At 37.2% G+C, this 24,334-nt stretch overlaps 1 protein-coding gene across 6 annotated transcripts in view; it reads left to right on the top strand.

The window, feature by feature from the left end:
- Positions 1 to 17,955, top strand: part of SEC24B (SEC24 homolog B, COPII coat complex component) — a 105,460-nt gene extending 87,505 nt beyond the window's left edge. For 5 of the 6 annotated variants that reach the window (XM_031664364.1, XM_031664363.1, XM_031664361.1 and 2 more), the window contains 10 exons: positions 2,365 to 2,488; positions 2,888 to 3,046; positions 3,825 to 3,998; positions 4,902 to 5,012; positions 7,847 to 8,022; positions 8,755 to 8,892; positions 10,009 to 10,113; positions 10,968 to 11,060; positions 15,906 to 16,009; positions 17,058 to 17,955. In XM_031664364.1, coding sequence (XP_031520224.1) covers positions 2,365 to 2,488; positions 2,888 to 3,046; positions 3,825 to 3,998; positions 4,902 to 5,012; positions 7,847 to 8,022; positions 8,755 to 8,892; positions 10,009 to 10,113; positions 10,968 to 11,060; positions 15,906 to 16,009; positions 17,058 to 17,172 — 1,299 coding nt within the window. In that variant the 3' untranslated portion in view covers positions 17,173 to 17,955. The remainder of the gene's footprint in view (positions 1 to 2,364; positions 2,489 to 2,887; positions 3,047 to 3,824; positions 3,999 to 4,901; positions 5,013 to 7,846; positions 8,023 to 8,754; positions 8,893 to 10,008; positions 10,114 to 10,967; positions 11,061 to 15,905; positions 16,010 to 17,057) is intronic. The other variant, XM_031664365.1, reaches the window with a different exon arrangement.
- The last annotated feature ends 6,379 nt before the right edge of the window (positions 17,956 to 24,334 follow it).

Raw genomic sequence — 24,334 nt, 5'->3', positions numbered from 1 at the left:
GTAGAGTATCTAGGTAAAGGTTAAATAACTATTTAATGGTAATGGTAGTGCGACTTGACTTTCTGACTCCAGTGTTATTTTCTATTACGTAAGTGGTAAAACTTACTAAATGTATCTATTGTAATTCAACATCCTCATACTAATAAATGTTTTAATTATAAAGATAACACAGATCATTGTATAACACTTGAAAAGTGGAGAAAAGCATAAATCACCAATAATCTAACGATACTAGCATTTAGTTATACAAACATACAAATAAGCATAATGGGGCATCACACGTGTGTGTGTGTATATATATGTGTGTGTGTGTGTGTGTGTGTTTTTAACTGACCTTTTTCATTGGAGAATATATTGTGAGCATTCTGTGAAGTCACAGAGAAAGTAAATGTGAAAATAACCAATTAATTGATTGCTTTTGAGCTATTAAATAGTTGTCTTCAGAATTTTTTTCTTTTGTTTTTTAAAAGTAGAGACAACATCTTGCTGTGTTGCCCAGGCTGGCCTCAAACTGCCGAGATCAAGCAGTACCCCTGCCTCAGTCCCGCAAAGTGCTGGGACTGCAGATGTGAGCCAGAGCTGTATTTGCACTATTTTTTAAAAAAAGGGCTAGGTGTGGTAGCACCTGCCTGTAACCTTAGCTACTCAAGAGGCTGAGGCTAGAGGATCATTTGAGCTTAGGAGTTCTAAACCAGCTTGAGCAATGTAACGAGACCCCATCTTAACAAATAACAATAATGGCCAGGTGCAGTGGCTCACACCTATAATCCCAGCACTTTGGGAGGCAAAGGAGGGTGGATCACTTGAGTCCAGGAGTTTGAGACCAGTCTGGCCAACATTGCAAAACCCCATCTCTCCTAAAAATACAAAAATTATCTGGGTGCAGTGGTGCATGCCTGTAATCCCAGCTGCTTGGGTGGCTGAGGCAGGAGAATCGCTTGAACCAGGGAGGCAGAGGTTGCAGTGAGCTGTGATTACTGCCACTGCACTCCAGCCTGGGCAACAGAGCGAGACCCTGTCTCAAAAAAAAAAAACAAAAAAAAACAATAATAATAATGAAAGGAATATATGAAGCTGGACATTACTTGGGTTTTATGTGAAGATTTGGTCAGGGCATTTTTAAACCCTTATTTCAAATAATAAATGAACTACAATAGTCATTTTTCTTTTGTACAAGTTCTGTCTGGCCTCAACATATATTTGAGAACATGTTATTATAAGTAGTTATAAGTGCAAATTAAACAGTTTTAATAGTGTCATAAATCTTTAGCCACATATCCAGTTTTGCCTTAGGATAAATTGTTAGAAGTGAAATTATTGGGTTAAAGGGCATAATCTTTAAGTTATTAAAGAATGTTTTGTTTTTTCGGGTTTTTTAATCAACCTCTCTTCTTAAGGACTCTCATCCTGTAACCTCCATTACGTAGTGTTGCTTTTTTTCTTCACCAATATGCTAGAGAAAAAAGGCAGCGTATTTCACTCTTTATAGAAATTGTATTTTAAAATTGCATTTGAGAAGGAAGCTAATTTTAAAATAATTGTATATTTTAAACTCATTAACAAGTTTAGCTGGCATTTAGTTCGTTGACCCATTACAATCCATTATAAATTACTGTGGTGTTTTGAACACAGGAAGCTGTTATATATTTACTGAATCCTTTGATAGAGTTTTGTTTTGTTTTCTCATTTAACTTTCAAAAATATTCTCTGCCTGCCTGCCTGGGACGGTAAAGTTTCAGTATCTGTTCTGGTTTACATATTCCTTCATATCCTTAATTCCTTATATTAGAGTAAGCTCTAATGTAATCATCATGCAGTGTAGTTAAGAGGATTGAAACATTTTGTTAGGAAATATTGCATGGTGATTCAGAACTTGGAGACTCTCTCTAGTGTCACCTTCTCAGCTCAAGTCTTCTCATACAAAAAGAAACACCTTCCTTAATCTTTTACTCTTAAGTTATGTAACAATATTTAATAATGGTTAACAGCACTCATTCTGCAGCCAGATTTCTTGGGTTTATATTCCAATATCCACCCCTCAATATCTATATAATCTTGGTCAAGTTACTTAATCAGTTATTGCCTCAGTTTCTTCATCTGAAAATGTAGATAATAAAAACCATATGAGATGTGTTATGAAAATTATTTAATTTGTGTGAAACATCTTAGTGGTGGCACTTAAGTGTTTTTTATAAAGATTATCTATCATTGTTATTATCATAGGAAATCTGCACCAAATGCCTAGACATTTAAAAAACTCCTTAGTTTGGTAGGGAGGCAGAGGACATCCTTTTTATTATAAAAGTGACATGAAAACATGAGCATAAAGATTTCTAGCTCTTACTTTATGATCTGTTGACTTAGGTGGTACAACATCTTGGCCCCGCAACTGATTTTTATAAGAAGCTTGCATTAGATTGCTCAGGACAGCAAACTGCAGTGGATTTGTTCCTTTTAAGTTCACAGTATTCTGATCTTGCTTCGCTAGGTAAGGAAAGTCATCATGTGTACATTTGTTTAAATAAACGTTTTTAATGCATACTTAAATCTAAACTCTTCAGTAAGCATTCTAATATTTTAGGGAGAAAGACATGTGCATTAGATAGACAATATCTATGAAAACTACCAGTAAAGTTTAAAGCATTATACAAATATAAAATGTCACTAGTATTTTGTTTATATAGCATGATTCCCTTACCATTCTGCTCAACAGTAAACTTTATCGTATATTTTATAAATATTACTGTTTTCTCAGATTTGTATGTTCTTATTTTGATGTCTTAGGTTTTCTCGTGACTTAGATTTCTTCGTAATGTGAATCTGTACTACTGTTGGACAAGTAGAATATTATTTCTATAACTAATACTTCTTGTATTTCTCTCTAAAGCTTGCATGTCCAAGTATTCTGCAGGGTGCATCTATTATTATCCATCATTCCACTATACTCACAATCCTTCACAAGCAGAAAAGTTACAAAAAGACCTAAAACGGTATCTCACAAGAAAAATTGGGTTTGAAGCTGTTATGAGAATAAGGTGTACTAAAGGTATGAGGTTGTAAAACTTACACTTTATATTAAATACTTGTATCAAAGTCAGTGAGCATTCCATGTATTGACTACCTCTGACTGTTCATTACGGAAGACTGTTTGATCTGGTTAGCCATACCATGTTTTAAATAGATAATAGTTATTGAATAATCCTTGCCCAATTTTTAAAAATAACTTGAATAAGTAGACAAAAGTAATGTTTGGTTTACTCAGAAGAACCTAAGGGAAAGCGTATATTAGAAATGATTTTAGAAGGAGAATTAGAGGAATAGGGAAGATCTTAAATAAGAATTGTCAAATGAAGGGTCTTTGCCTTCATAATCATTTAATGTACACTTCCTTGGTTTTATGTGAATATTTGTTTTAATCCTTTATTTTAAACCTAGGATGAGTTATATAGTAACCCTCATTTGTTTAATTTACAAAATTTGTTTTGTAAAACCCTCATTTGTTTTACAAATTAAACCCTCATTTGTTTAATTTTGCAAATTAAACAAATGTTTAGTCAGATTATGTCTGACTTCAAGTCACATGTGAGAAAATGTAAATAAGGTTAGGTGTCAATACAACTGAAATGTATAGTCTGCCTTTTGTATAATGTCCACTGGTTTTTTTGAATTGATATTTTAGAAACTCTGCCTACACTTGAACCTTACTCCCCAGTTATCCTTTTGATTCAAAATCATAAACATCTTTGACTTTAAAAAGTAACTTTAGGTTGAGGTGAAGATATTATTGTTAACTTCATTTTTTTGCATCATTTTCTCTTTTTTAGGTCTTTCAATGCACACTTTTCACGGTAACTTCTTTGTCCGTTCTACTGATTTGTTATCCCTTGCCAACATCAATCCTGATGCTGGATTTGCAGTGCAGTTGTCAATTGAAGAAAGTTTAACAGATACTTCCTTAGTATGTTTTCAAACAGCCCTATTATATACATCAAGCAAAGGTAATGTTAACAGAAATGAAATATAGTCTGCAGCAGTAATTCTCCCCTCCTTTCACATGGCCTTTGGTGGAGTGGGGAAAAAGAAAGAATACACAGTGGGAAGTAATGGAATTTGTATTAATCAAATATATGTTGTTATTTTCTTTCTTTTTTTACTCTCACTTTTGAGTCTTTAAATAGTACACTTTTTTAATTTATGGAAGACTTGTATTCCTAGAATCTTGTTTCAAAACAATTCATGCTAAATCCAGCTATGCCATTCTTTGTATTATTTCTTGCTCCATAAAGTAAAAAACTGTTTAGCAATTAAGGCCTTCATTTGTTACTTGACAGTTAAGTTTTCTGATATTTTACTCTGGGATATAATTTAGAATGAGTGATATAGCGTATGTTCATACTCTGCAGATTTGGAGAGTGTTTAATTTTCTTTTAAAAATGTTAATTGTAAAACTTTGTTTTTACATCTCAAAATCCTGTTGGTGACACAATCTAGCCAAAACAATAACTTGAATAAAAATTCGACTTGTGGCCGGGCATGGCGGTGGTTCACGCCTGTAATCCCAGAACTTTGGTAGGCCGAGGTGGGTGGATCACCTGAGGTCAGGAGTTCAAGACCAACCTGGCCAACTGGTGAAACCCCGTCTCTACTAAAAATACAAAAATTAGCTGGGCATGGTGGCGGGCACCTGTAATCCCAGCTACTTGGGAGGCTGAGGCAGGAGAATCACTTGAACCCAGGAGACAGGTTGCAGTGAGCTGCAATCACAGCATTGCACTCCAGCCTAAGAGACAGAGCAAGACTCTGTCTCAAAAAAAAAAAAAAAAGAAAAGAAAATATTCGACTTGTTTGCTTTGTTTTATTTCCTTTTTGATCTAATGTATTTTCAATGACTTTTTTTTTAGGTGAGCGGAGAATTAGAGTACATACACTTTGTTTGCCAGTGGTAAGTTCACTAGCAGATGTATATGCGGGAGTGGATGTACAAGCTGCCATCTGCCTTCTGGCAAACATGGGTGAGTAAAAATTGAAGGAACAGGTGAAATGTATTTTTCTGTCTTGAAAACTGAAGCTTGGCTGGGGGCAGTGGCCTCACGCCTGTAATCCCAATATTTTGGGATGCCGAGGTGGGCGGATCACGAGGTCAGGAGTTTGAGACCAGCCTGGCCAACATGGTAAAGCCCTGTCTCTATTAAAAATACGAAAAATTAGCCGGGCGTGGTGACAGGTGCCTGTAATCCCAACTTCTTAGGAGACTGAGACAGGAGAATTCCTTGAACCAGGGAGGCGGAAGTTGCAGTGAGCCAAGACCGCGTCACTCCACTCCAGCCTGGGCAACAGAGCGAGACTCTATCTCAAAAAAAAAAAAAAAGAAAAAGAAAGAAAGAAACTGAAGCTAGGGTTTTCTCTTACTTAAAAAGCATGTTTTATATTTTTATTTACTGCAATGTGAATCAGACTGTCCTCACATTTCTTGCTTAATCTTACTTTCAGAATCTTTGAGAGAATTCATAATCTCTAAAAATGTGGTAAAAAACTGAAATGTCCTTCAAATAATGTATGCACAAACCATGGTACAATCATACAATCAAATATAATTCAGCAATAAAAAGGAATGAACTGTCAGTACTTAAACAAACATGGATGCATCTCAGAGACATTGTGCTGAATGAAAGAAGCTGGACTCAAAAAGCTGCATAGGCCGGGTGTGGTGGCTCACGCCTGTAATCCCAACACTGGGAAGCCGAGGTGGGCAGATCACTTGAGGTCAGGAGTTCAAGACCAGCCTGGCCAACATGGTGACACCCTGTCTCTACTAAAAATACAAGAAAAATATTAGCTGGGTGTGGTGCTGCACGCCTGTAATCCCAACTACTTGGGAGGAGGCTGAGGCAGGAAAATCCCTTGAACCCAGGAGGCGGAGGTTGCAGTGAGCCGAGGTCGCGCCACTGTACTCCTGCCTCAGTGACAGAGTGAGACTCCATCTAAAAAAAAAAAAAAGCTGCATACAAATGATTCCATATATATGACATTCAAGAAAAGGGAAAATTAGCAAATGGTGAATAATTGGGGTTGAGGCCAAGGGAGGGTTTTACTACAAAGGGGCAAGTGTAAGGGGATAATTTTGGAGTGATGGAACTATTGTGTATCCTGATTGTGGTAGAGATTACATGGCTACGCATTTGACACATAACCACTACAGAACGGTACTTAATTATATGTAAGTCTAAAAAAATCCTTTTGAGAATTAACATAGCACTTAAATGTTTTCAATGAATTTGCTTTGTAGATGAACTCAGACATGAAACAAGCCTTGCTATTTCCCATACAGTCCTAGGGAAGGAGAGTCATTAATACTAATTTGGGAAAAATTATAATAGCATTTAATAAAGGATCCAAATTTTTTTAAATAACAGAAGCATTTAATCAGTCCGGGCGTAGTGGTTCATGCCTGTAATCCCAGCACTTTGGGAGGCTGAAGCAGTAGGATCACTTGACTTCAGGAGTTCAAGACCAGACTGGTCAATGGGGTGAGACCCTGTCTGTATTAAAAATACAAAAATTAGCTGGGTATGGTGGTGCATACAAGTGGTCCTAGCTACTCAGGAGGCTGAGGCAGGAGAATCTGTTGAACCCAGGAGGCAGAGGTTGCAATGAGCCAAGATCGCACCACTGCACTCCAGCCTGGGAAACAAAGGGAGACTCTGTCTTCGTGGCTGGGGGGGGAAGAAGGATTTAATCAGATTCTCTTAAATATTTAACTAAAATCAAAAGCTTGTATATCAGATTTCTTTCTTAATTTTAACTTTTGTTTTTGATTCAGGGATATGCAGGTTTGTTACGATGGGATAATTTGTACCCCAAACCTCAGGATTCATATTTTTAAAGTATAATTTTATATATGGATTTTGAATTAATTATGCCATAACCAGTTGTTTTTTAATATAATTTTAATTTTAGTGGTTGGGCATATATATTATAGGTTATCCCTATTTTAATAGAATGTATTATTGTAGAAAAATAAGTTTCACATTATCTGTCTCTTCAGTGGCTGCATGAAAACTTGTGTTTATTTTTCCCTTTCACAAAATTTGTTGGCTTGGAATGCTTTACAAAAATTGTAGAGGATCACAAGGTATAATTCAGATTGCAGAAATTATATTGGTTGAGCAGAAAAAAATGATACTTGTGACTTGGCATTTGAGTAATGGAAACCTTTCCAAGGCTTTTTCATAAGTAAATGGTAAATATATATTTCATTAATGTCAACAGGGGCTACATGTTTTGGGGTTTTTTTGTTTTGTTTTGTTTTTAGTCAGGGCCTTGCTCTGTTGCCCATGCTGGAGTACAATGCCACAATCACAGGTTACTGCAGCTTTGACCTCCCAGGCTCAAGCAATCCTCCTACTTCAGCCTCCCAAATAGCTGGGACTGCAGGCACATGCCACTGTGCCCAGCTAATTTTTTAATTTTTTGTAGAGACAAGGTCTCACTGTGTTGCCTAATCTGGTCTTGAACTCCTGGTCTCAAGTGATCCTCCCACCTTGGCCTCCCAAAGTGCTTGGATTATAGGCATGAGCCACCATGCCCAGGCTGGCTAAATGTCTTTAGACTTAAGAGATTAAAACAAAAATGTCCAAAAGAATCTAGACTTGTTCTGATTGTCACATTTATTTCAGAAAAAGATGTATAAGAAAACACTTGAAATGAGGGAGCAGATGAAATACATTTTTCTATCCTAAAAACTTAGCTGAATTTTGTTTCTTAAATAATGCATATCAATTTTCTCTCTTAGAGTGCCCATTGGATTCTAATGGTTAAAATACCTTTCACTTTGGTTGCTTTATAGCTGTGGATCGGTCCATTTCATCAAGTCTATCAGATGCAAGAGATGCCTTAGTGAATGCTGTAGTGGACTCATTGTCTGCATATGGCTCAACTGTCTCAAATTTACAGCACTCTGCATTGATGGCGCCCAGCTCCCTCAAGTTGTTTCCTCTCTATGTTTTGGCCCTTCTCAAACAGGTAGCTTTTTTATATATTGGTGTATTTAATATTGTTTTTTAAAATTCTAAGATATTTATATGAAGAAAGGAAATCTAGGTTGTCGTTTTCTAATAAACTAGAGGATTATTCACTTTGGCATTGAAAGGGTTTTGAAAAATAGAAAAAGATCAATGGGGCCGTGCATGGTGGCTTACGCCTCTAATCCTAGCACTTTGGGAGGCCAAGGTGTGCGGATCAGCTGATGTCAGGAGTTCGCAACCAGCCTGGCCAACATAAGAAAGAAAAAGATCAGTGGAAAATGAAGGTATACAAATACATGATGACTTTAGTGAAACCATATTTTCTCTTCTTTAATGTGTGTGAGCAGTTTGCATAACGGTGTAGTCATAGCTCACTCTTAATATGTCCTTCTGGAAAGAGACTCTTTAAGGACAGGAACTAATATTTATCAAGCATCTTTCCATGTCTCTGGCACCATAAAAGGTGTCAATGCATCATTTTATTTAATCCTTTCAACAACCTAAAGAGATACTATTTTCCCTGTTTTTCTCATGATGACAATATAGCTCAGAGGAGCTAGGTAACTTGCTCCAGCATCACATACCTGTTAAATGTCAGAGCTGAGAATTGAATCCAGGTCTGTCTGATTTAAAGGTCATGCTTTTTCCATGATTGATAGTGTATATTTGTTTTTATATTTGTCCACCATATTTGTATTTTACTTGAAAACATTTATCTTTTCCCTTGTAGAAAGCATTTAGAACGGGTACAAGCACACGGCTGGATGATCGTGTATATGCCATGTGTCAGATAAAGTCTCAGCCACTTGTTCATCTAATGAGAATGATTCATCCCAACTTATACAGGATAGACAGATTGACAGATGAGGTATGCATTTGCATTTGAAATTTTTAAATTTGAATATATTTGAGTGTGTTGTTCTACAGCTAAGATGACAATATACTATCAACCGGTTTTTCTTTTTAACTCTTTTCCCCCTTGTGGTAGTAATACATTAAAGAAGGACACTGGCTGTGGATCTGATTGGAAGGCAGGACTCTCAGATACCATCAGTGGTTAAGGAGTTTTAAAAAATAGTTTCACATTGGAAGTAATTTGTCTTGTAGGTTTGGTTATAATATGTATTACAAACCTAAGTTGTAGAGTGGACATTTCCATTTATATTTGGTAGATGTTGACCGCTTCTCTTTTTTTCCTTTTTTTTAAATTTTATTTTAAAGACAGAATCTTGCTCTGTTGCCCAGGCTGGAGTGCAGTGGTGCGATCTCGGCTCACTGCAGCTTCTGCCTTCCAGGTTCAAGCAGTTCTCCTGCTTCAGCCTCCCAAGTAGCTGGGATTACAGGCACATGCCACCACGCCTGGCTAATTTTTGTACTTTTAGTAGAGTCAGGGTTTCACCATATTGGCCAGGGTGGTCTCAAACTCCTGACCTCAAGTGATCTGCCCGTCTCGGCCTCCCAAAGTGCTGGGTTTACAGGCATGAGCCACCGTGCCTGGCCAATACTGACTGCTTTTGATCAGATCATTTGCAGTTGTGATTATATAGTAAACCAAATCTGGTATCCAATAATAATTTTAATGTGCAAATATGTAGTGTCTTTTATCTTCCCCGTGTGAAAACTGTATTCTTTGGAATTAGTATTAATTCCAAACATAATGTTATGTTGCCAAAGAAATGTTAAAAAGTAGCTGGCTATGCATCAGAGCCAATAGTCATACTTGTAATATATTATGACCCCACCTTAAAAGGGAAGGGAATGTGACTGATCATTTTATGTATTCATGTTTTTACTTTTTAAATTTGAATACATTTGAGTGTGTTGATTCTACAGCCAAGGTGGTAGCATATAATCAGTATTTTTTATATCATGCAAACTCAGAAGTGTTATTTTCCAATGCTTCATAAAGGGTTAGTGACCATTAGCCCCCAAACTGCGATGATAGTAATGTAATCTCACTCACATTCTGTCTTTTTCTTTTCAGGGTGCAATACATGTTAATGACAGGGTTGTACCACAGCCACCTCTTCAAAAATTGTCTGCAGAGAAGCTGACAAGAGAAGGTGCTTTCCTTATGGACTGTGGCTCTGTAAGCACCCTCTACTGGCAAAGCTTAACACTGTTTGAGCTGACCAAAAATAAAGAAACACTTCTAGGGTCCAGCTGTTATCACAGAGCAGGCAGTGAAAGGTGCATTAGGATTAGGAGCTGAAATTGGTAACTGGCACTAGAGGTCAATTTACTTTAAACTTTTCTATTTGGACTTCATTTTATACTGATGTTATTGATACTTGTATTAATAATACTGATAGAGTAATACATTTTAATATAGATTATTTACCGTCATGAATTATGTATACTTGATGAAGAGAACTAATGAGGTAAATTCCTATCTTCAGGAACTTTACCATCTAGAGTCTAGAATTTAAAAGTATTTCAAGAGTTTATCTAGTTCAACTTACATCCATTGTCAGAAACCTAATTAATGATTAGGAGTTCAAGAGAAATCACTGGGCAGGGGTAGTTGTTGAAGGGTGTCAGAATGGTTAAGATGGCTTCAAAATGATACCTTATGAGCAGAAGAAGGATTTGGATAGCCACAGAAGAGGGAGAAATGCATGAGTGAAAATACACAGACAGTAATGAAATAGTGGATGGGAAATACAGTGAGTCAGTTATACTGATTAAAGGATTATATTTCTATTGGGAAAATAACTGCAAAAGGTAAAATATATTTTATGGGAAGCCTTGACATTTAATCAAAGAAGATGTGAACCACTCTGGATTCTTACATATAGATTCACAATGTAACAGTTATAGATTTCCTTTTTACTCTTATGTTTGTTCCTACCTTATTTGAGGTGATAGGTTTGAGAACATTAGCTAAAATGAATTCTCTTGACTATTAGGGAGTTTTAATATTTTGTTGCTTTTTGTTTTTAGGTTTTCTACATTTGGGTTGGGAAAGGCTGTGACAATAACTTCATAGAGGATGTGCTTGGATATCCTAATTTTGCATCAATACCACAGAAAATGGTCAGTAGATTTTATACACCTATAACTTTTTGTTTGCTCGTTTTTTTTTTTTATTGATGTAAAATTCATGTAATATTCACCATTTAAAAATGTACAGTTCAGTGGTTTTTGGTATTACACAGTGTTTTACAACCATTACCGCTATTTAATTTCAGAACATTTCTATCACCCTAAAAGAACCCCATATCTCCCAGTTCTTCCCTATCCTTGTCCCCAGGCAACTAGTAACCTACTTTCTATCTCTGGGTTTGCCTGTTCTGGATATATTATATAAATGGTAATATGTGGCCTTTTGTATTTGACTTATTTCACTTTCTGTAATGTTTTTAAGATTCATTCATGTTGTATCTTGTATTAGTAGTTTGTTTGTTTATTTATTTATTTATTTTTCTAGACAGAGTCTTGCTTTGTCACCCAGATTGTAGTGCAGTGGCTCAATAATGGCTCACTACAGCCTCGACCTCCCAGACTTAAGTGGTCCTCCCACTTCAGCCTCCTGAGTAGGAATCAATAGTACTTATATCAAAATAACTTTCAAATGGATCAAACATTTAAACGTAAAAAAGGAAACCATGCAGATCACTAGGAGAAATATTTGTGAAATTTTTTTTTTGATAGTATTAAAACAGGCCGGGCACGGTGGCTCATGCCTGTAATCCCAGCACTTTGGGAGGCTGAAGCCGGCAGATCACGAGGGCAGGAGATTGAGACCATCCTGGCTAACACGGTGAAACCCTGTCTCTACTAAAAATACAAAAAAATTAGCCGGGCATGGTGGCGGGCGCCTGTAGTCCCAGCTACTCGGGAGGCCGAGGCAGGAGAATGGCGTGAACTCGGGAGGTGGAGCTTGCAGTGAGCCAAGATCGTGCCACTGCAGTCCAGCCTGGGTGACAGAACAACACTCCATCTGAAAAAAAAAAAAATTAAAATGGGTAAGGCCTTTATGTGTGAGTCAGTGATTCAAAAGATCAATAAATCTGAAAGCACAAATATAAAACATTTCTATTTGGTAAAAATAAATAAATAACGCCAAAATGCAAACAACAAAATCTTAAGATTATCTGTAACTCATAAGACTGAAAACGGGCTAACTTCTCTATAAAAAGTTCTCTTACCTCAGCCTCCTGAGTAGCCAGGACCGCGGGAGTGTGCCACCACACTTGGCTAATTTTAAAACTTTTTTTTGTAGAGATGGGGTATCCCTGTGTTGCCCAGGCTGGTCTTGAACTCCTGGGCTCAAGCAGTCCTCCTGCCTTGGCTTCCCAGAGTGCTGGGATTACAGGTGTGAGCCACAGTGCTTGACCAGTGTGTTTTTTTTTATGGTTGAAAAATAGTCCATTGTATGGACATACCACATTTTGATCATCCACTCATCCATTGATGGCTATTTCAGTTGTTTCTACTTTGGGGCTATTGTGAATAGGGCTACTATGAATGCTTGTGTACGAGTTTTTGTGTGAATATATGTTTTCAGTTCTCTTGGGCATATCCCTAGGATTAGAATTACTGGGTCACATGATAACTCTATGTTTAACTCTTTGAGGAACTGCCATACTGTTTTCCAACAACTTTAACTTTGGATTTAAATTATTTTGCTGGGCCGGACACGGTGGCTCACACCTGTAATCCCAGCACTTTGGGAAGCCGAGGCGGGCGGATCACGAGGTCAAGAGATCGAGACCATCCTGGCCAACATGGTGAAACCCCGTTTCTATTAAAAAATACAAAAAAAATTAGCCGAGTGTGGTGGTGGGTGCCAGTAGTCCCAGCTACTTGGGAGGCTGAGGTGGGAGAACCACTTGAACCCGGGAGGCAGAGGTTGCAATGAGCCGAGATTGCACCACTGCACTCCAGCCTTAGCGACAGAGCAAGACTCCGTCTGGGGAAAAAAAAAAAGTGGTTGGGTGCAGTGGCTCATGTCTGTAATCCCAGCACTTTGGGAGGCTGAGGCAGGCAGATCACGAGGTCAGGAGATGGAGACCATCCTGGCTAACACAGTAAAACCCCGTCTCTACTAAAAATACAAAAAAAAAAAGCCGGGCGTGGTGGCAGGTGCCTGTAGTCCCGGCAATTAGGGAAGCTGAGGCAGGAGAATGGCCTGAACACGGGTGGCAGAGCTTGCAGTGAGCCGAGATCGCACCACTGCACTCCAGCCTGGGCGACAGAGCGAGACTCTGTCTCAAAAAAAAAAAAAAAAAAAAAAAAGTTACTTTGCTTATACTAAACACAAATTTTTCAGTAGGATTTTACTGAATATATGCTAACCAATACTAAGGAAATATGATTCTGAAAACAGATTTGTATAATTAATTAATTGAAAGGGAAAGCTGGCCTACCTTATTGTTAGATAATGTAAATATATCCTTTTTCCTGAAATTAATATAAATTCAGTGTAATCCTTATTACAATCTGTCATTGTTTGATTTTTTTTTTAAATTGACAAATAATCCAAGAGTTCATTGTTGAAACTCAACAAACGAGGATAATAAGGAAACGAAAAGGGAGAATAATGTCAGCAAAGGGGGAAATATATGAAAAATAAATTCTAAGTAAAATAGTAAGCCTTATTCTAAAGCTGTAGTTATTTAAGTACCATGATACTGGCACAGTAAACAGATCAGTGGAACAGAATAGAGTTCAGAAACAGGTCTAATTAATGAAAAATACAGTGTGGTAAAGATTGAATTTAAATTACTGTGGGGAAATGGAATATTAGAAAAATAATCTTGGGACCACTGATTAGTCATTAAGGAAAAAACAAGACGATATTTACTTTATTCCTTATATCAAAATGACTTTCAAATGGATTAAACATTTAAATGTAAAAAAGGAAACCATGCAGATCACTAGAAGAAATATTTGTGAATTTTTGTTTTGTTTTGTTTTGTTTTGTTTTGTTTTGTTTTGTTTTGGAGATGGAGTCTTGCTCTGTCGCTCAGGCTGGAGTGCAGTGGCGCAATCTCAGCTCACTGCAAGCTCCGCCTCTTGGGTTCACGCCATTCTCCTGCCTCAGCCTCCCCAGTAGCTGGGACTACAGGTGCCCGCCACCATGCCCGGCTAATTGTTTATATTTTTAGTAGAGTGGGGTTTCACGGTAATAGCAAGGATGGTCTCAATCTCCTCACCTTGTGATCCCCCAGCCTTAGCCTCCCAAAGTGCTAGGATTACAGGCATGAGCCACTGCACCGCCGAATTTTTTTTTTTTTAATAATATTAAAATGGGCAAGGCCTTTGTAAGTCGGTGATTCAAAAGATAAATACATCTGAAAGCACAAATATAAAACATTTCTATTTGGTAACAATAAATAAATAAAGCCAAAATACAAACAACAAAATCTTAAGATTATCTGTAACTCATAAGACTGAAAAAGGGCTAACTTCTCTATGAAAAGTTCTCTTACAAATCTTTAAGAAGACCTACTTCCTTCCTTTTGACCTCCTCCAAAGAAAACTGGGTACAGGATTTTAACAGGAAATTCATAAAGGAAAAATAAAGTAGAGGTCATATGAAACAATATTTAATCTCACTCATAATTAGAAAAAAATAGTAATATAGCATTTCTTTCATTTACCAGATTGTCAGAAATTTTAAAATTTGATAATAGACAATCATGTAGACAGCACAGGGCAATGGACACTGTTGAACACTATTGACTGGAATATATAGTACTTATGTAACCTTTTTAGAGGGCAATTTGACAATGTCTGTTAAAATCATGTTCTTTATGACACAGTAAATTATTCTGCAAAGAATATATCCTGTAGATGTATTCATGGAAATAGGCATATATACACACATGCTATAGTATTAAATAATAGCTGTGCATTTATTAAAAAGAATACAGTCTGGCGCACTGTGCCATGCACCTGTGGTCCCAGCTACTTGGGAGGCTAGGAGGCTGAGGCAGGAGGATTGCTTGAGCCCAGGAGTTCAAAGCTGTAGTGTACTATGACTGCACTTGTGTACAGCCATTGCACTCCAGTCTGGGTGACGTAGCAAGACCCCATCTCTTAAAAAGAAAAAGAAGAAGGATACAGCCTGAAGTGAATAGTATTCATGATATGATCCCCATTTGTATTTTCAAAACTGTGTTTGTATACTTAGTAATAATTTAGAAAACAGCTGAAAAAATTCACATCAAAATAGAAATGGTTTTTAAAATATTGACAGGAATTACAAACATAATTATTCCAAACTTGTCTATTTAAATTTTGTTATATACTACATGCTTGAATTATTTAATTTACTGTTCATTTACTATTTAATTTACAGTTGACTTTGAAAAAGAAAAGTAAATCTTACCTTCTTATGTATGTATGTGTATAAAAAAATAGACTTTTAGGTCCTTTTAAAATAATCTTGCATATAGTTTTAAAATATATTTACATATCCACACTGTACTTTAAAATTCTTTGCCTTTAAATTAAAGGAAACGTGAAATTCTCCCAGAATGGCTAATTTTAGAATAGGATATAATATATAATTGCTAAGGGAATTTGGAATTTAATGGTATCCCCCTTCATTTGAACATTTCCTCTGGAAGAAGCATAAAGGCGCCACACAATACTGGTGACATGCTAATCATTTATGTTTTATTGACTTAGCAAGAAAAATATAGTCAGTTAAAATGTCAGTGACATATCATTGCACATATTTTATTGACTTATCCAGAAAAATATAAACAGATTTTTCAACAGTTTAAATAATTTGTGTAGTTGCTGCTGTTGAAGCCAAGAAATAGAGTGCTGGCAGTTGGGGGTGATAGTAGGAATCATGATTTTGTTCTGATACTGCTGAAGTCTATGAGAAAGGAAATAGTTTCCTAATTGTATTTCTTTTACCAGACACATCTTCCAGAGCTAGATACACTTTCATCAGAAAGAGCCAGATCCTTCGTAACTTGGCTTAGAGACAGCAGACCATTAAGTCCAATCCTTCACATAGTAAAGTAAGTACTTCTGTAACTTAATTGTGAAGTTGTCTTTCCTATGTAGTCTGTGGAATTGCTTGTCTTCAAAACAAACTTTAAATAGTATCGAAATATATTCTGGTGGTAAAATGTTGTTACTTGATTTATATCCCCTGTATTCCATTTTCTGACATCTCCATATATTAGTAATTTTTAATTTTTATTTAATTTGAGATAGAGTCTCTGTCACTCAGGCTGGAGTGCAGGGCTGCTACTGTCACGGTTCACTGCAGCCTGGACCTCCCATGCTCGAGTAATCCTCCCAACTCAGACTCCCAAGTAGCTGGGACTGCAGGCACTTCCCTCCACACCTGGCTAATTGTTCATTTTTCTTTTTTATTTTTTTGAGACGAAGTTTCACTCTTGTCATCCGGGCTGGAGTGCAATGGCGTGATCTCAACCTACTGCAACCTCTGTGTCCTGTATTCAAGCGATTCTCCTGCCTCAACCTCCCAAGTAGCTGGGATTACAGGCGGCCACCACCACGCCCAGCTAATTTTTGTATTTTTAGTAGAGACAGGGTTTCACCATGTTGGTTAGTAGAGATAGGGTTTCACCATTGGTGAAAAACCATGACCAGGGTTTCACCAGGCTGGTCTCGAACTCCTCGCCTCAGGTCATCCACCCGCCTCGGCCTCTCAAAGTGCTGGGATTACAGGCGTGAGATACCACACCCAGCCAATTTTTATTTTTATTTTTTATTTATTTATTTATTTATTTATTTATTTATTTATTTATTTATTTTAAGCGGTGGGGCTCTTTCTATTTTGCCCAGTCTGGTCTTGAACTCCTAGGCTCAAGCAGTGCTCCCACCTTAGCCTCTTAAAGTGCTGCGATTATAGGTGTGAGCTACCATACCCAGCCCAGTAATTTTTAAAATATACAGTTACTCTTTTTAGAAATATGCGCTTTTATTTTATTTGTATAAATATACAAGATACAAGTGTAATTTTATGAGATAGATTGCAAAGTGGTGAAATCAGGGCTTTTAAATATGTTTAGACAAATGCCCTTTTCTTTCTTCCAGAGATGAGAGTCCTGCCAAAGCAGAATTTTTTCAGCATTTGATTGAAGACCGGACAGAAGCTGCATTTTCTTACTATGAATTTTTGCTTCATGTTCAACAGCAGATTTGTAAGTGAAGTAGAATAAAATTGAATAAGAAAAAGATCTATAACCTAGGTAAAGCATAATCTGTCAGAGAAGCACATGGGAAATTTGAAATGAAGGCATTTGTTAATACAAGATGCAACGCACAGCACTCTGTCTGAGGCTTTGGTAAAAAGTAAAGGGGAAGAAAGAACTTGACAGATCTTTTTCAACTCAAATTAATGGTAACGATGATGCTGTTTCACCAAGTATATTTTGAATTGGTTTCTACACATTTCCAGTAGTATGGCAGTACAGTGCTCTGTTCATTGCAAGCTGGCAAATTTATGTAGCTATGTGGAATGATACGTCATAATGTAAAATTAGATAAATTCTTTTTTCTTATAATTAATATAACATTTCTGGACTCGAACTCTGGCAAGAGATGCCAAAAGGCAGTGGTACCATGTTATTTGTTTATATGAATTACTTTTTAACAAGGAATGTTTCTTATTCATTAAATGAATTCAACATTTTCCCTGTAAAAACAATAGAGTTTCAGTACATGAACTATAGAAAAAATCTATATATAATGTACATAAATGTTACATTTGTAAAAAAAATGTAAAAATGTAACTATAGAATATGAATTGCTTAAACTGTGCTGCATTGTTGGATGACAACTCTTTTTGTCACAGTTAGAGAATGAGGTTGACTAATGCGTATTATGAATTGAGTCCACAAAGGAACACAAAACTATTTGTAATTCTGTTAAATCTTTTATGTGGATTTATTTATGATCAGCCTACTAATTAAAACTATTTCGCTTGACAGTATGGTTTGGTGATTTTTTGGGGTTTTTGTTTGGTTGGTTTTTTGTGGGGATTGGTGGATTTTTTTATATACAGAATGTATTGAATTTACTAATTGGGGAAGTGCAGTGATACTGCATTTCAGTTAGTAATATATGTGAATCAGGCCAGGCATGGTGGCTTATGCCTGTAATCCTAGCACTTTGGGAGGCCAAGGCGGGCAGATCACTTGAGGTCAGGAGTTCATGACCTGCTTGGCCAACATGGTGAAACCCCATCTCTGCTAAAAATACCAAAATTAGCCAAATGTGGCAGGCACCTGTAATCCCAGCTACTCAGGAGACTGAAGCAGGAGAATCGGTTGAACCTGGAGGCTGAGGTTGGGGTGAGCTAAGATCACGCCACTGCACTCCAGCCTGGGCAACGGAGTGAGACTCCGTATCAAAAAGAAAGAAAAAAGTAATATATATGAATCAATACATTTTCATTAGTCTGTGGACATTACCAAGTACTTATTCTGTTTGTATTCTAAAACAAATGGTGCTACTTTCAAAAATACTCTTAATTAGTAAGTATAATCTTAAATTGTCTTTTTCATTTATATTAGATGTTTTTGCCTGCACACTTATAGCAAGAAAATTTTAGTAACACATGTGACTATCCCATTTATTTAATTGACTTTAAGATTGCCATCTTGAATTTTGAAAGTGATTTTCGTCTGATCCAGAAACCTCTCATTCAGTGTCAACTTGTTTGCTATAAAAAACTGTTAAGGATCCATTAGATTATGTGATGTAAATTTTATTCTGTACACTATGAAAGTCCCCATCAACAAACTTTGGAAGGAAAAAGACTCTGCCAGGCTTGGTGGCTCATACCTATAATCCTAGCACTTTGAGGGGCCAAAGTGAGCGGATGACTTGAGCCCAGGGGTTCGAGACCAGCCTGGGCAACATGGGGGAAACCCTGCCTCTACAAAAATACAAAAAAGTTAGCCAGGGATGGTGTGCACCTGTAGTCCCACCTACTCAGGAGGCTAAGGTAGGAGGACATCCTGAGCTGAGGAGGTCAAGGCTGCAGTGAACTCTGACCACACCACCACACTCAGTCTGGGCAATAGAGTGAGGCCCTGTCTCAAAAAAAAAAAAAAAAAAAAAGGAATCTTTCAAAAAAAGAAAAGAAAAAGACTTGCTGTGTGTAGTGGTTTATTTTTACTGGTTTTGTGCTTTCGTGGATCTCATTTCTTTGGGGAAAAAAAGTACTCTCACATTCCCTGATGGAAGTTAGAGGTTAAATGACTCACCCTAAATGACTTTACTTACTAATTAGTGACAATGCTAATAGTAAAAATCCAAATGTTCTTCCTACCCACAACCTACTCCCACCCCACCCCCCACCCACAGGTCCATACTTGTCCCTATACCATGCTGCCTCCAGCAAGAGAGAATCTGAACATTAAGAGAAACTAACCCAGGCATGGTGGTGCCTGCCTGCAGTCCCACCTATTCGGGAGGCTGAGGCAGAAGAATCACTTGAACCTGGGAGGCAGAGGTTGCAGTGAGCCGAGATTGTACCACTGTACTCCAGCCTGGGCGAGAGCCAGACTCCAACTCAAAAAAAAAAAAAGAGAAACTATAGTACTCTAAGGGCAACTAAGTACTTCAATTTCACCCTAAAAAGTATAATTCTTCTTTATAAAAGACAAAAATCTTTTGTCTTTGGATATTTTGTCACTCATTCAATAAATATTTATAAGCATTTAGTGCTTGCCAGATATTGTTCCAGGCACAAAATAAAATCCTCACTTCCACAAAGCTTATACTCCGAAGTGAGAACATATAAGACTGGGGAGAGGCAAAAATCATTTTATATAATTTGTAAGTGTGATGTATAATTCTATGTAAGTATGATGAATGTTATGAAGAAAAATAAAGCTCAGAAAGGAGATGGAAAATACTGTTTTTGATAGTGACCAGGAAAGGCTCTTTTAAGAAGATGAGAGTTGAGCAGAGAGCTGAAGCCACATAGATACCTGGAACAAGAGCTGTCCAAATAGGAGAACTTTGTGGTAGATGAATGCAGAAGTTACCTTCTGATTGCTCTTTTCTCTGTGAAAGAAGCAGCAGAATTATCAGCTGAAAAGGGGTAAGAGGGTTAGAGGTTTTGCAAAATAGTCTAGGAGAGTAAGATGTTGAATTTACCAGTGGTATGTAGTAGGATTGTGAGGGCCCATCTTGGGCTGTGAGTCGAACTTAAAATGAAACTAATAAGCATAACTGTACCTCTTTCCTCTAGCTATATTCAGTGCTTGGTAGAAAGTTGGGTTTAACCACAGTTGGATACAAGGAATAGAGGAGGAGCAAGGGAATTTAGAATGTATACAAGGGAGTGACTCTCATTTAAGCTACAAGAGCACAAAATGGGTGCTGGATAGAGATGGGTAGTGATGGGTAGCGGGCTTAGTTGTTTGGAGGTCCCATTGAGGTTAAAGAGCTTTTAAGAGTATAGATGTCAGAAAGAATGAGTTGGCAAGATAAGATGTAGTGGTTAGGATATGAAAAGCTTGGAATTGAGATTTGGGGGAAGTTTAGATAACGACAAGACTAAGGGGAATAAGTGGTTGAGATGTTATTAAAGATAACTAGAGGTAGGGATGTGAGAACTTAGAGCTCAGGGTTTCAAATGGATCATCTATTTGATTATTAAAATTTTCCCCCAAAAAATGACAGGAATAATCCTGGGGACACGGGGACTGTAAATGATTGCAATAAGGAGGAGTGGCAAGGGGATATGCTGAGGGCGTGAGGTAGGCAAGGAGGAAGAACAATCCAGATGCCTACAGAGGAGTTGAGGGATGCCTGCCCGGGGTTTAGCATCAAACACAGCCATCCTTTGACAGGTTTGGAGGAAGATAATATCCTCAAGACAGCCAGGTTTCAGTTAGCGTGTGTGGAGACTGACATAAACCAAAATATAGTCATGAGAAGAGTAATCCTGATGGGAAGTGGATAATTCATTCTCATTGCCGTCTTTTGGCCATTTGCTTTGTGAGGCAGGGAGTGTTGGGTGAGATCAAGGGGTAAGATTGTCAGGAATTCTGTGAGCTGCTTTTTCAACTAACTAAAAACAGATAGTGGTTCTTAGTGTTAGTGGTAGGGATCGGATCAGAATTTCCTGGGAGAGCTTTTTGGATACCTCAATTCATATTCACTACCTGATTAGGGACCTGGCGAGAGATACATTAAAACGCATACATTAATTATTAAAAGTATTCATACATTAATATGTATATATGTGTGTGGCAAATGCTATATGATAGCTATTTGGGGATTTGACTGTTACGTATTCAACTTGTGAGGCTAGGAAATGCACATATTAGCAAAGTGTTATATTAAATAAACCATGAGCCCTCCTCTTCTAAATATCTTCTCACTAAAATACTTTTGAAGACATAGAAAAAGATGAAAACTCACAACAAAGTTGAAAATAACATTGCAGACGTTATCTAGAGAAAACTAAAACTTACTGAAAGAAGACGAGTTATGAAAAAAATGAACACTCAGCCGGGTGTGATGGCTCACGCTTGTAATCCCAACACTTTGGCAGGTCGAGGTGGGAGGATCTCTCGAGGCCAGGAGTTTGAGACCAGCCTTGGCGGCATAGCAAGACCCCATCTCCATAAAAAATAAAAATAAAAAATTAGCCAGTTGTGGTGGTATGTGCCTGTAGTCCTAGCTGCCTGGGAGCCTGAGGTGAGAGGATTACTTGAGCCCAGGAGTTTGAGGCTACAGTGAGCTATAGTTGCACCATTGTAATCCAGCCTGGATGACAGAGCAAGACTCTGTCTCAAAGAAAAAAAAAACACAAATTTTTAAAGAAAAAATTAAGAACACTCAAGCTTTGGCACGTGAAATCTGAAAAACAAAAATAGGAGATACTACATAATTCATTCATCTTTTGCCTCTGAATTCAGAGACAGGATCTGTATCAACCAAAAAATTGGTATCCTCCTCCCGCCTGCATTCTTATAATAACTGTAAGAAGTAATACTTAATATAAAACAAGTGGGTGGGAAGTATGTTTGTGTACTTGGTTTAAGTTGAGAAGGTAATCATAATCAGGAGACACAGAAGCTATTAATGTATTCATTGCCTTCAGATTAGACATGGGCAGATCCAAAAATTAAAATTTTTTTTGTTTAGTAAACAATGCACAGTTCTGTGGATTTTCATTTTTGGACCAATGAGCATTACTTACAAGTAATTACTTACTAGTAATGTTATTACTTACTAATAAATAAATTACTAAAGACCACTAAAATGTGTTTCCACAAGTGAAAATCAATGTTTTATTAGAGTTTGCTTAGGACTGTACTTATAAGATGCCTGGTTCCTGTACAAGGTTTATAATTTTGCAAGAATGCACAAAAGTGTTTATACAGGTGTTGTCACACAGCAGGTCAGACAACTGACAGAAACTATCCTACAGTCAGTACTCAAGCATTTTCTTATGAATGTATCATCCTGTTGGGAGGTATTCATGGTTTTTCTGCTATTTTTGCATTTCAGATATGTATTATTTTAGCTTGATAACCATTGAGATTGCTATAGATTATTTGATTTGTGTATAATGATGTATATATGCATATTTCACTATATTTTTCTAGTTTTCTATAACTGAGTTTTAAATATTTTTGGTAGAATAATATGCTTTCATTGCTAAAAATAAATACCCCTCTATATTGCTTATAACATTTTGATGATGTAGCCAGTGAATATGTGCTAATTTAAATAACTTGTATATAGAATTAAGCCAACTGCCATATTATAACTGGGTTCTTTTTAACTTAATAGGATATTGTTTTATAATATTAAATCATATGTTTAAGCTCATTCTCTTTAAAAATAAACAAGCAATTTCTATATGTTCCTCTCAAGTCTTTATTACTTAGGAATTTGCTTTAGAGCAGGGATTGTATTTTGGATTTTCTTTAAACTTCTTATCCCACTTCACATGTCCCCAGGTACTCTTCCCAAGACAGGATACATGGCAGAAACACATTTAATTTAATTGAACAACTGGAAAAGCTTATTAGCCTTTCTTATAGTGGAGTCATTTCACAGTGACCCTTGGGAAATCTGTAAAACGTTATACCAGTTAGGAGGACTTTTTCCCATTTTTAATGAAAGTTTTTATGGATCTTTTTCCCCTGTAGTCGATTTCTTTCAAATTGTGCTTCTTTGGGGGTTAGGTCTTATGACTTGCATAGTAACAATAGAAAATGCCTATTACATGCACTTCCTATGGAACCAGAAAAATTCTAATAGAATGGAAGATGACTGTTTCTCTAGCCTGTCTCCTATTAGTTATCAAAAGCTGGTAAGTAATTATGTTCAGAGTTAAGAATAATAGAGGTAAATGGAGAAATGGATGAATAAGATGTTTAAACAAGAAAGGTCAAAATTTAAAGCTGTATTTAATAACTAGGACCCTGAATACTGTGTTCACAAGCAAAAAGTGGTCTTTCAAAAGGTTTTTACCAAAAATGTAATGAACCTAAATTGTCTTCATAGCATTTATGGCACTCTTTTGGGTCATAATCTGTGAGGAGTGAGGACAAAATTGGGGTGGAGAATGAGTAGTAACCAGAAGAATAACTTTGAAAGGAAAAGAAGGTAAATGTACATCATTATAGGGCCTGTTCTTTGTTCACATCCAGGCTTTGCAAATGCTGCTCCCCTGCTTGGAAAACCCTGTCTTTCATTCCCTTCCTGGCTTTCTTAGCACTTCCTCCTCCTTATCCTTCAGAATTCAGCCTAGGGATCATTACCTCCTGGCAGCCTCTCCTGATGGCTCTCTCATCTGGGTTAAATACTCTTGTGTGTATCCATAACACATTCTCATCTCTACTATAGCCCCCATCAGACTGTGTTACAATTGACATTCTCTCTCAAACGTGGGAACCAGGTTCTCTTAGTCATAGTGCCCCCTATACCTGACATACAGTAGGCATTTAGTAAATGTTTGTTGAACCAGTTTTTCCCCCTTAGAGACAGGGTCTTGCTAGGCTAGAGTACAGTGGTATGATCATAGCTCACTGCAGCCTCAAATTCCTGGGCTCAAGGGATCCTCCTGCTTCAGTCTCCTGAGCAGCTAGGACTATAGGCATGTACTACCATGCCTGGCTAATTATTTTTTTGTAGAGACAAGATACTGCTATGTTGCCCAGGCTAATATTGAACATCTGGGCTCAAGCGATCCTTCCATCTCAGCCTCCCAAAGCCCTGAGATTACAGGTGTGAGCCACTGTGTCCAGCAGAACCAATGTTATGCCAAGCTAGAGAGAAAATGCATTGAAGACCTGTGAATAAAAGTTTCAGTTGGATAAGAGGAGAAACATACT

Source organism: Papio anubis, chromosome 3 (assembly GCF_008728515.1).
Source record: "Papio anubis isolate 15944 chromosome 3, Panubis1.0, whole genome shotgun sequence".
NCBI lineage: Eukaryota > Metazoa > Chordata > Mammalia > Primates > Cercopithecidae > Papio > Papio anubis.
Note: the sequence above shows the minus strand (reverse complement) of the source record. Positions and strands in the feature narration are given on the sequence as shown.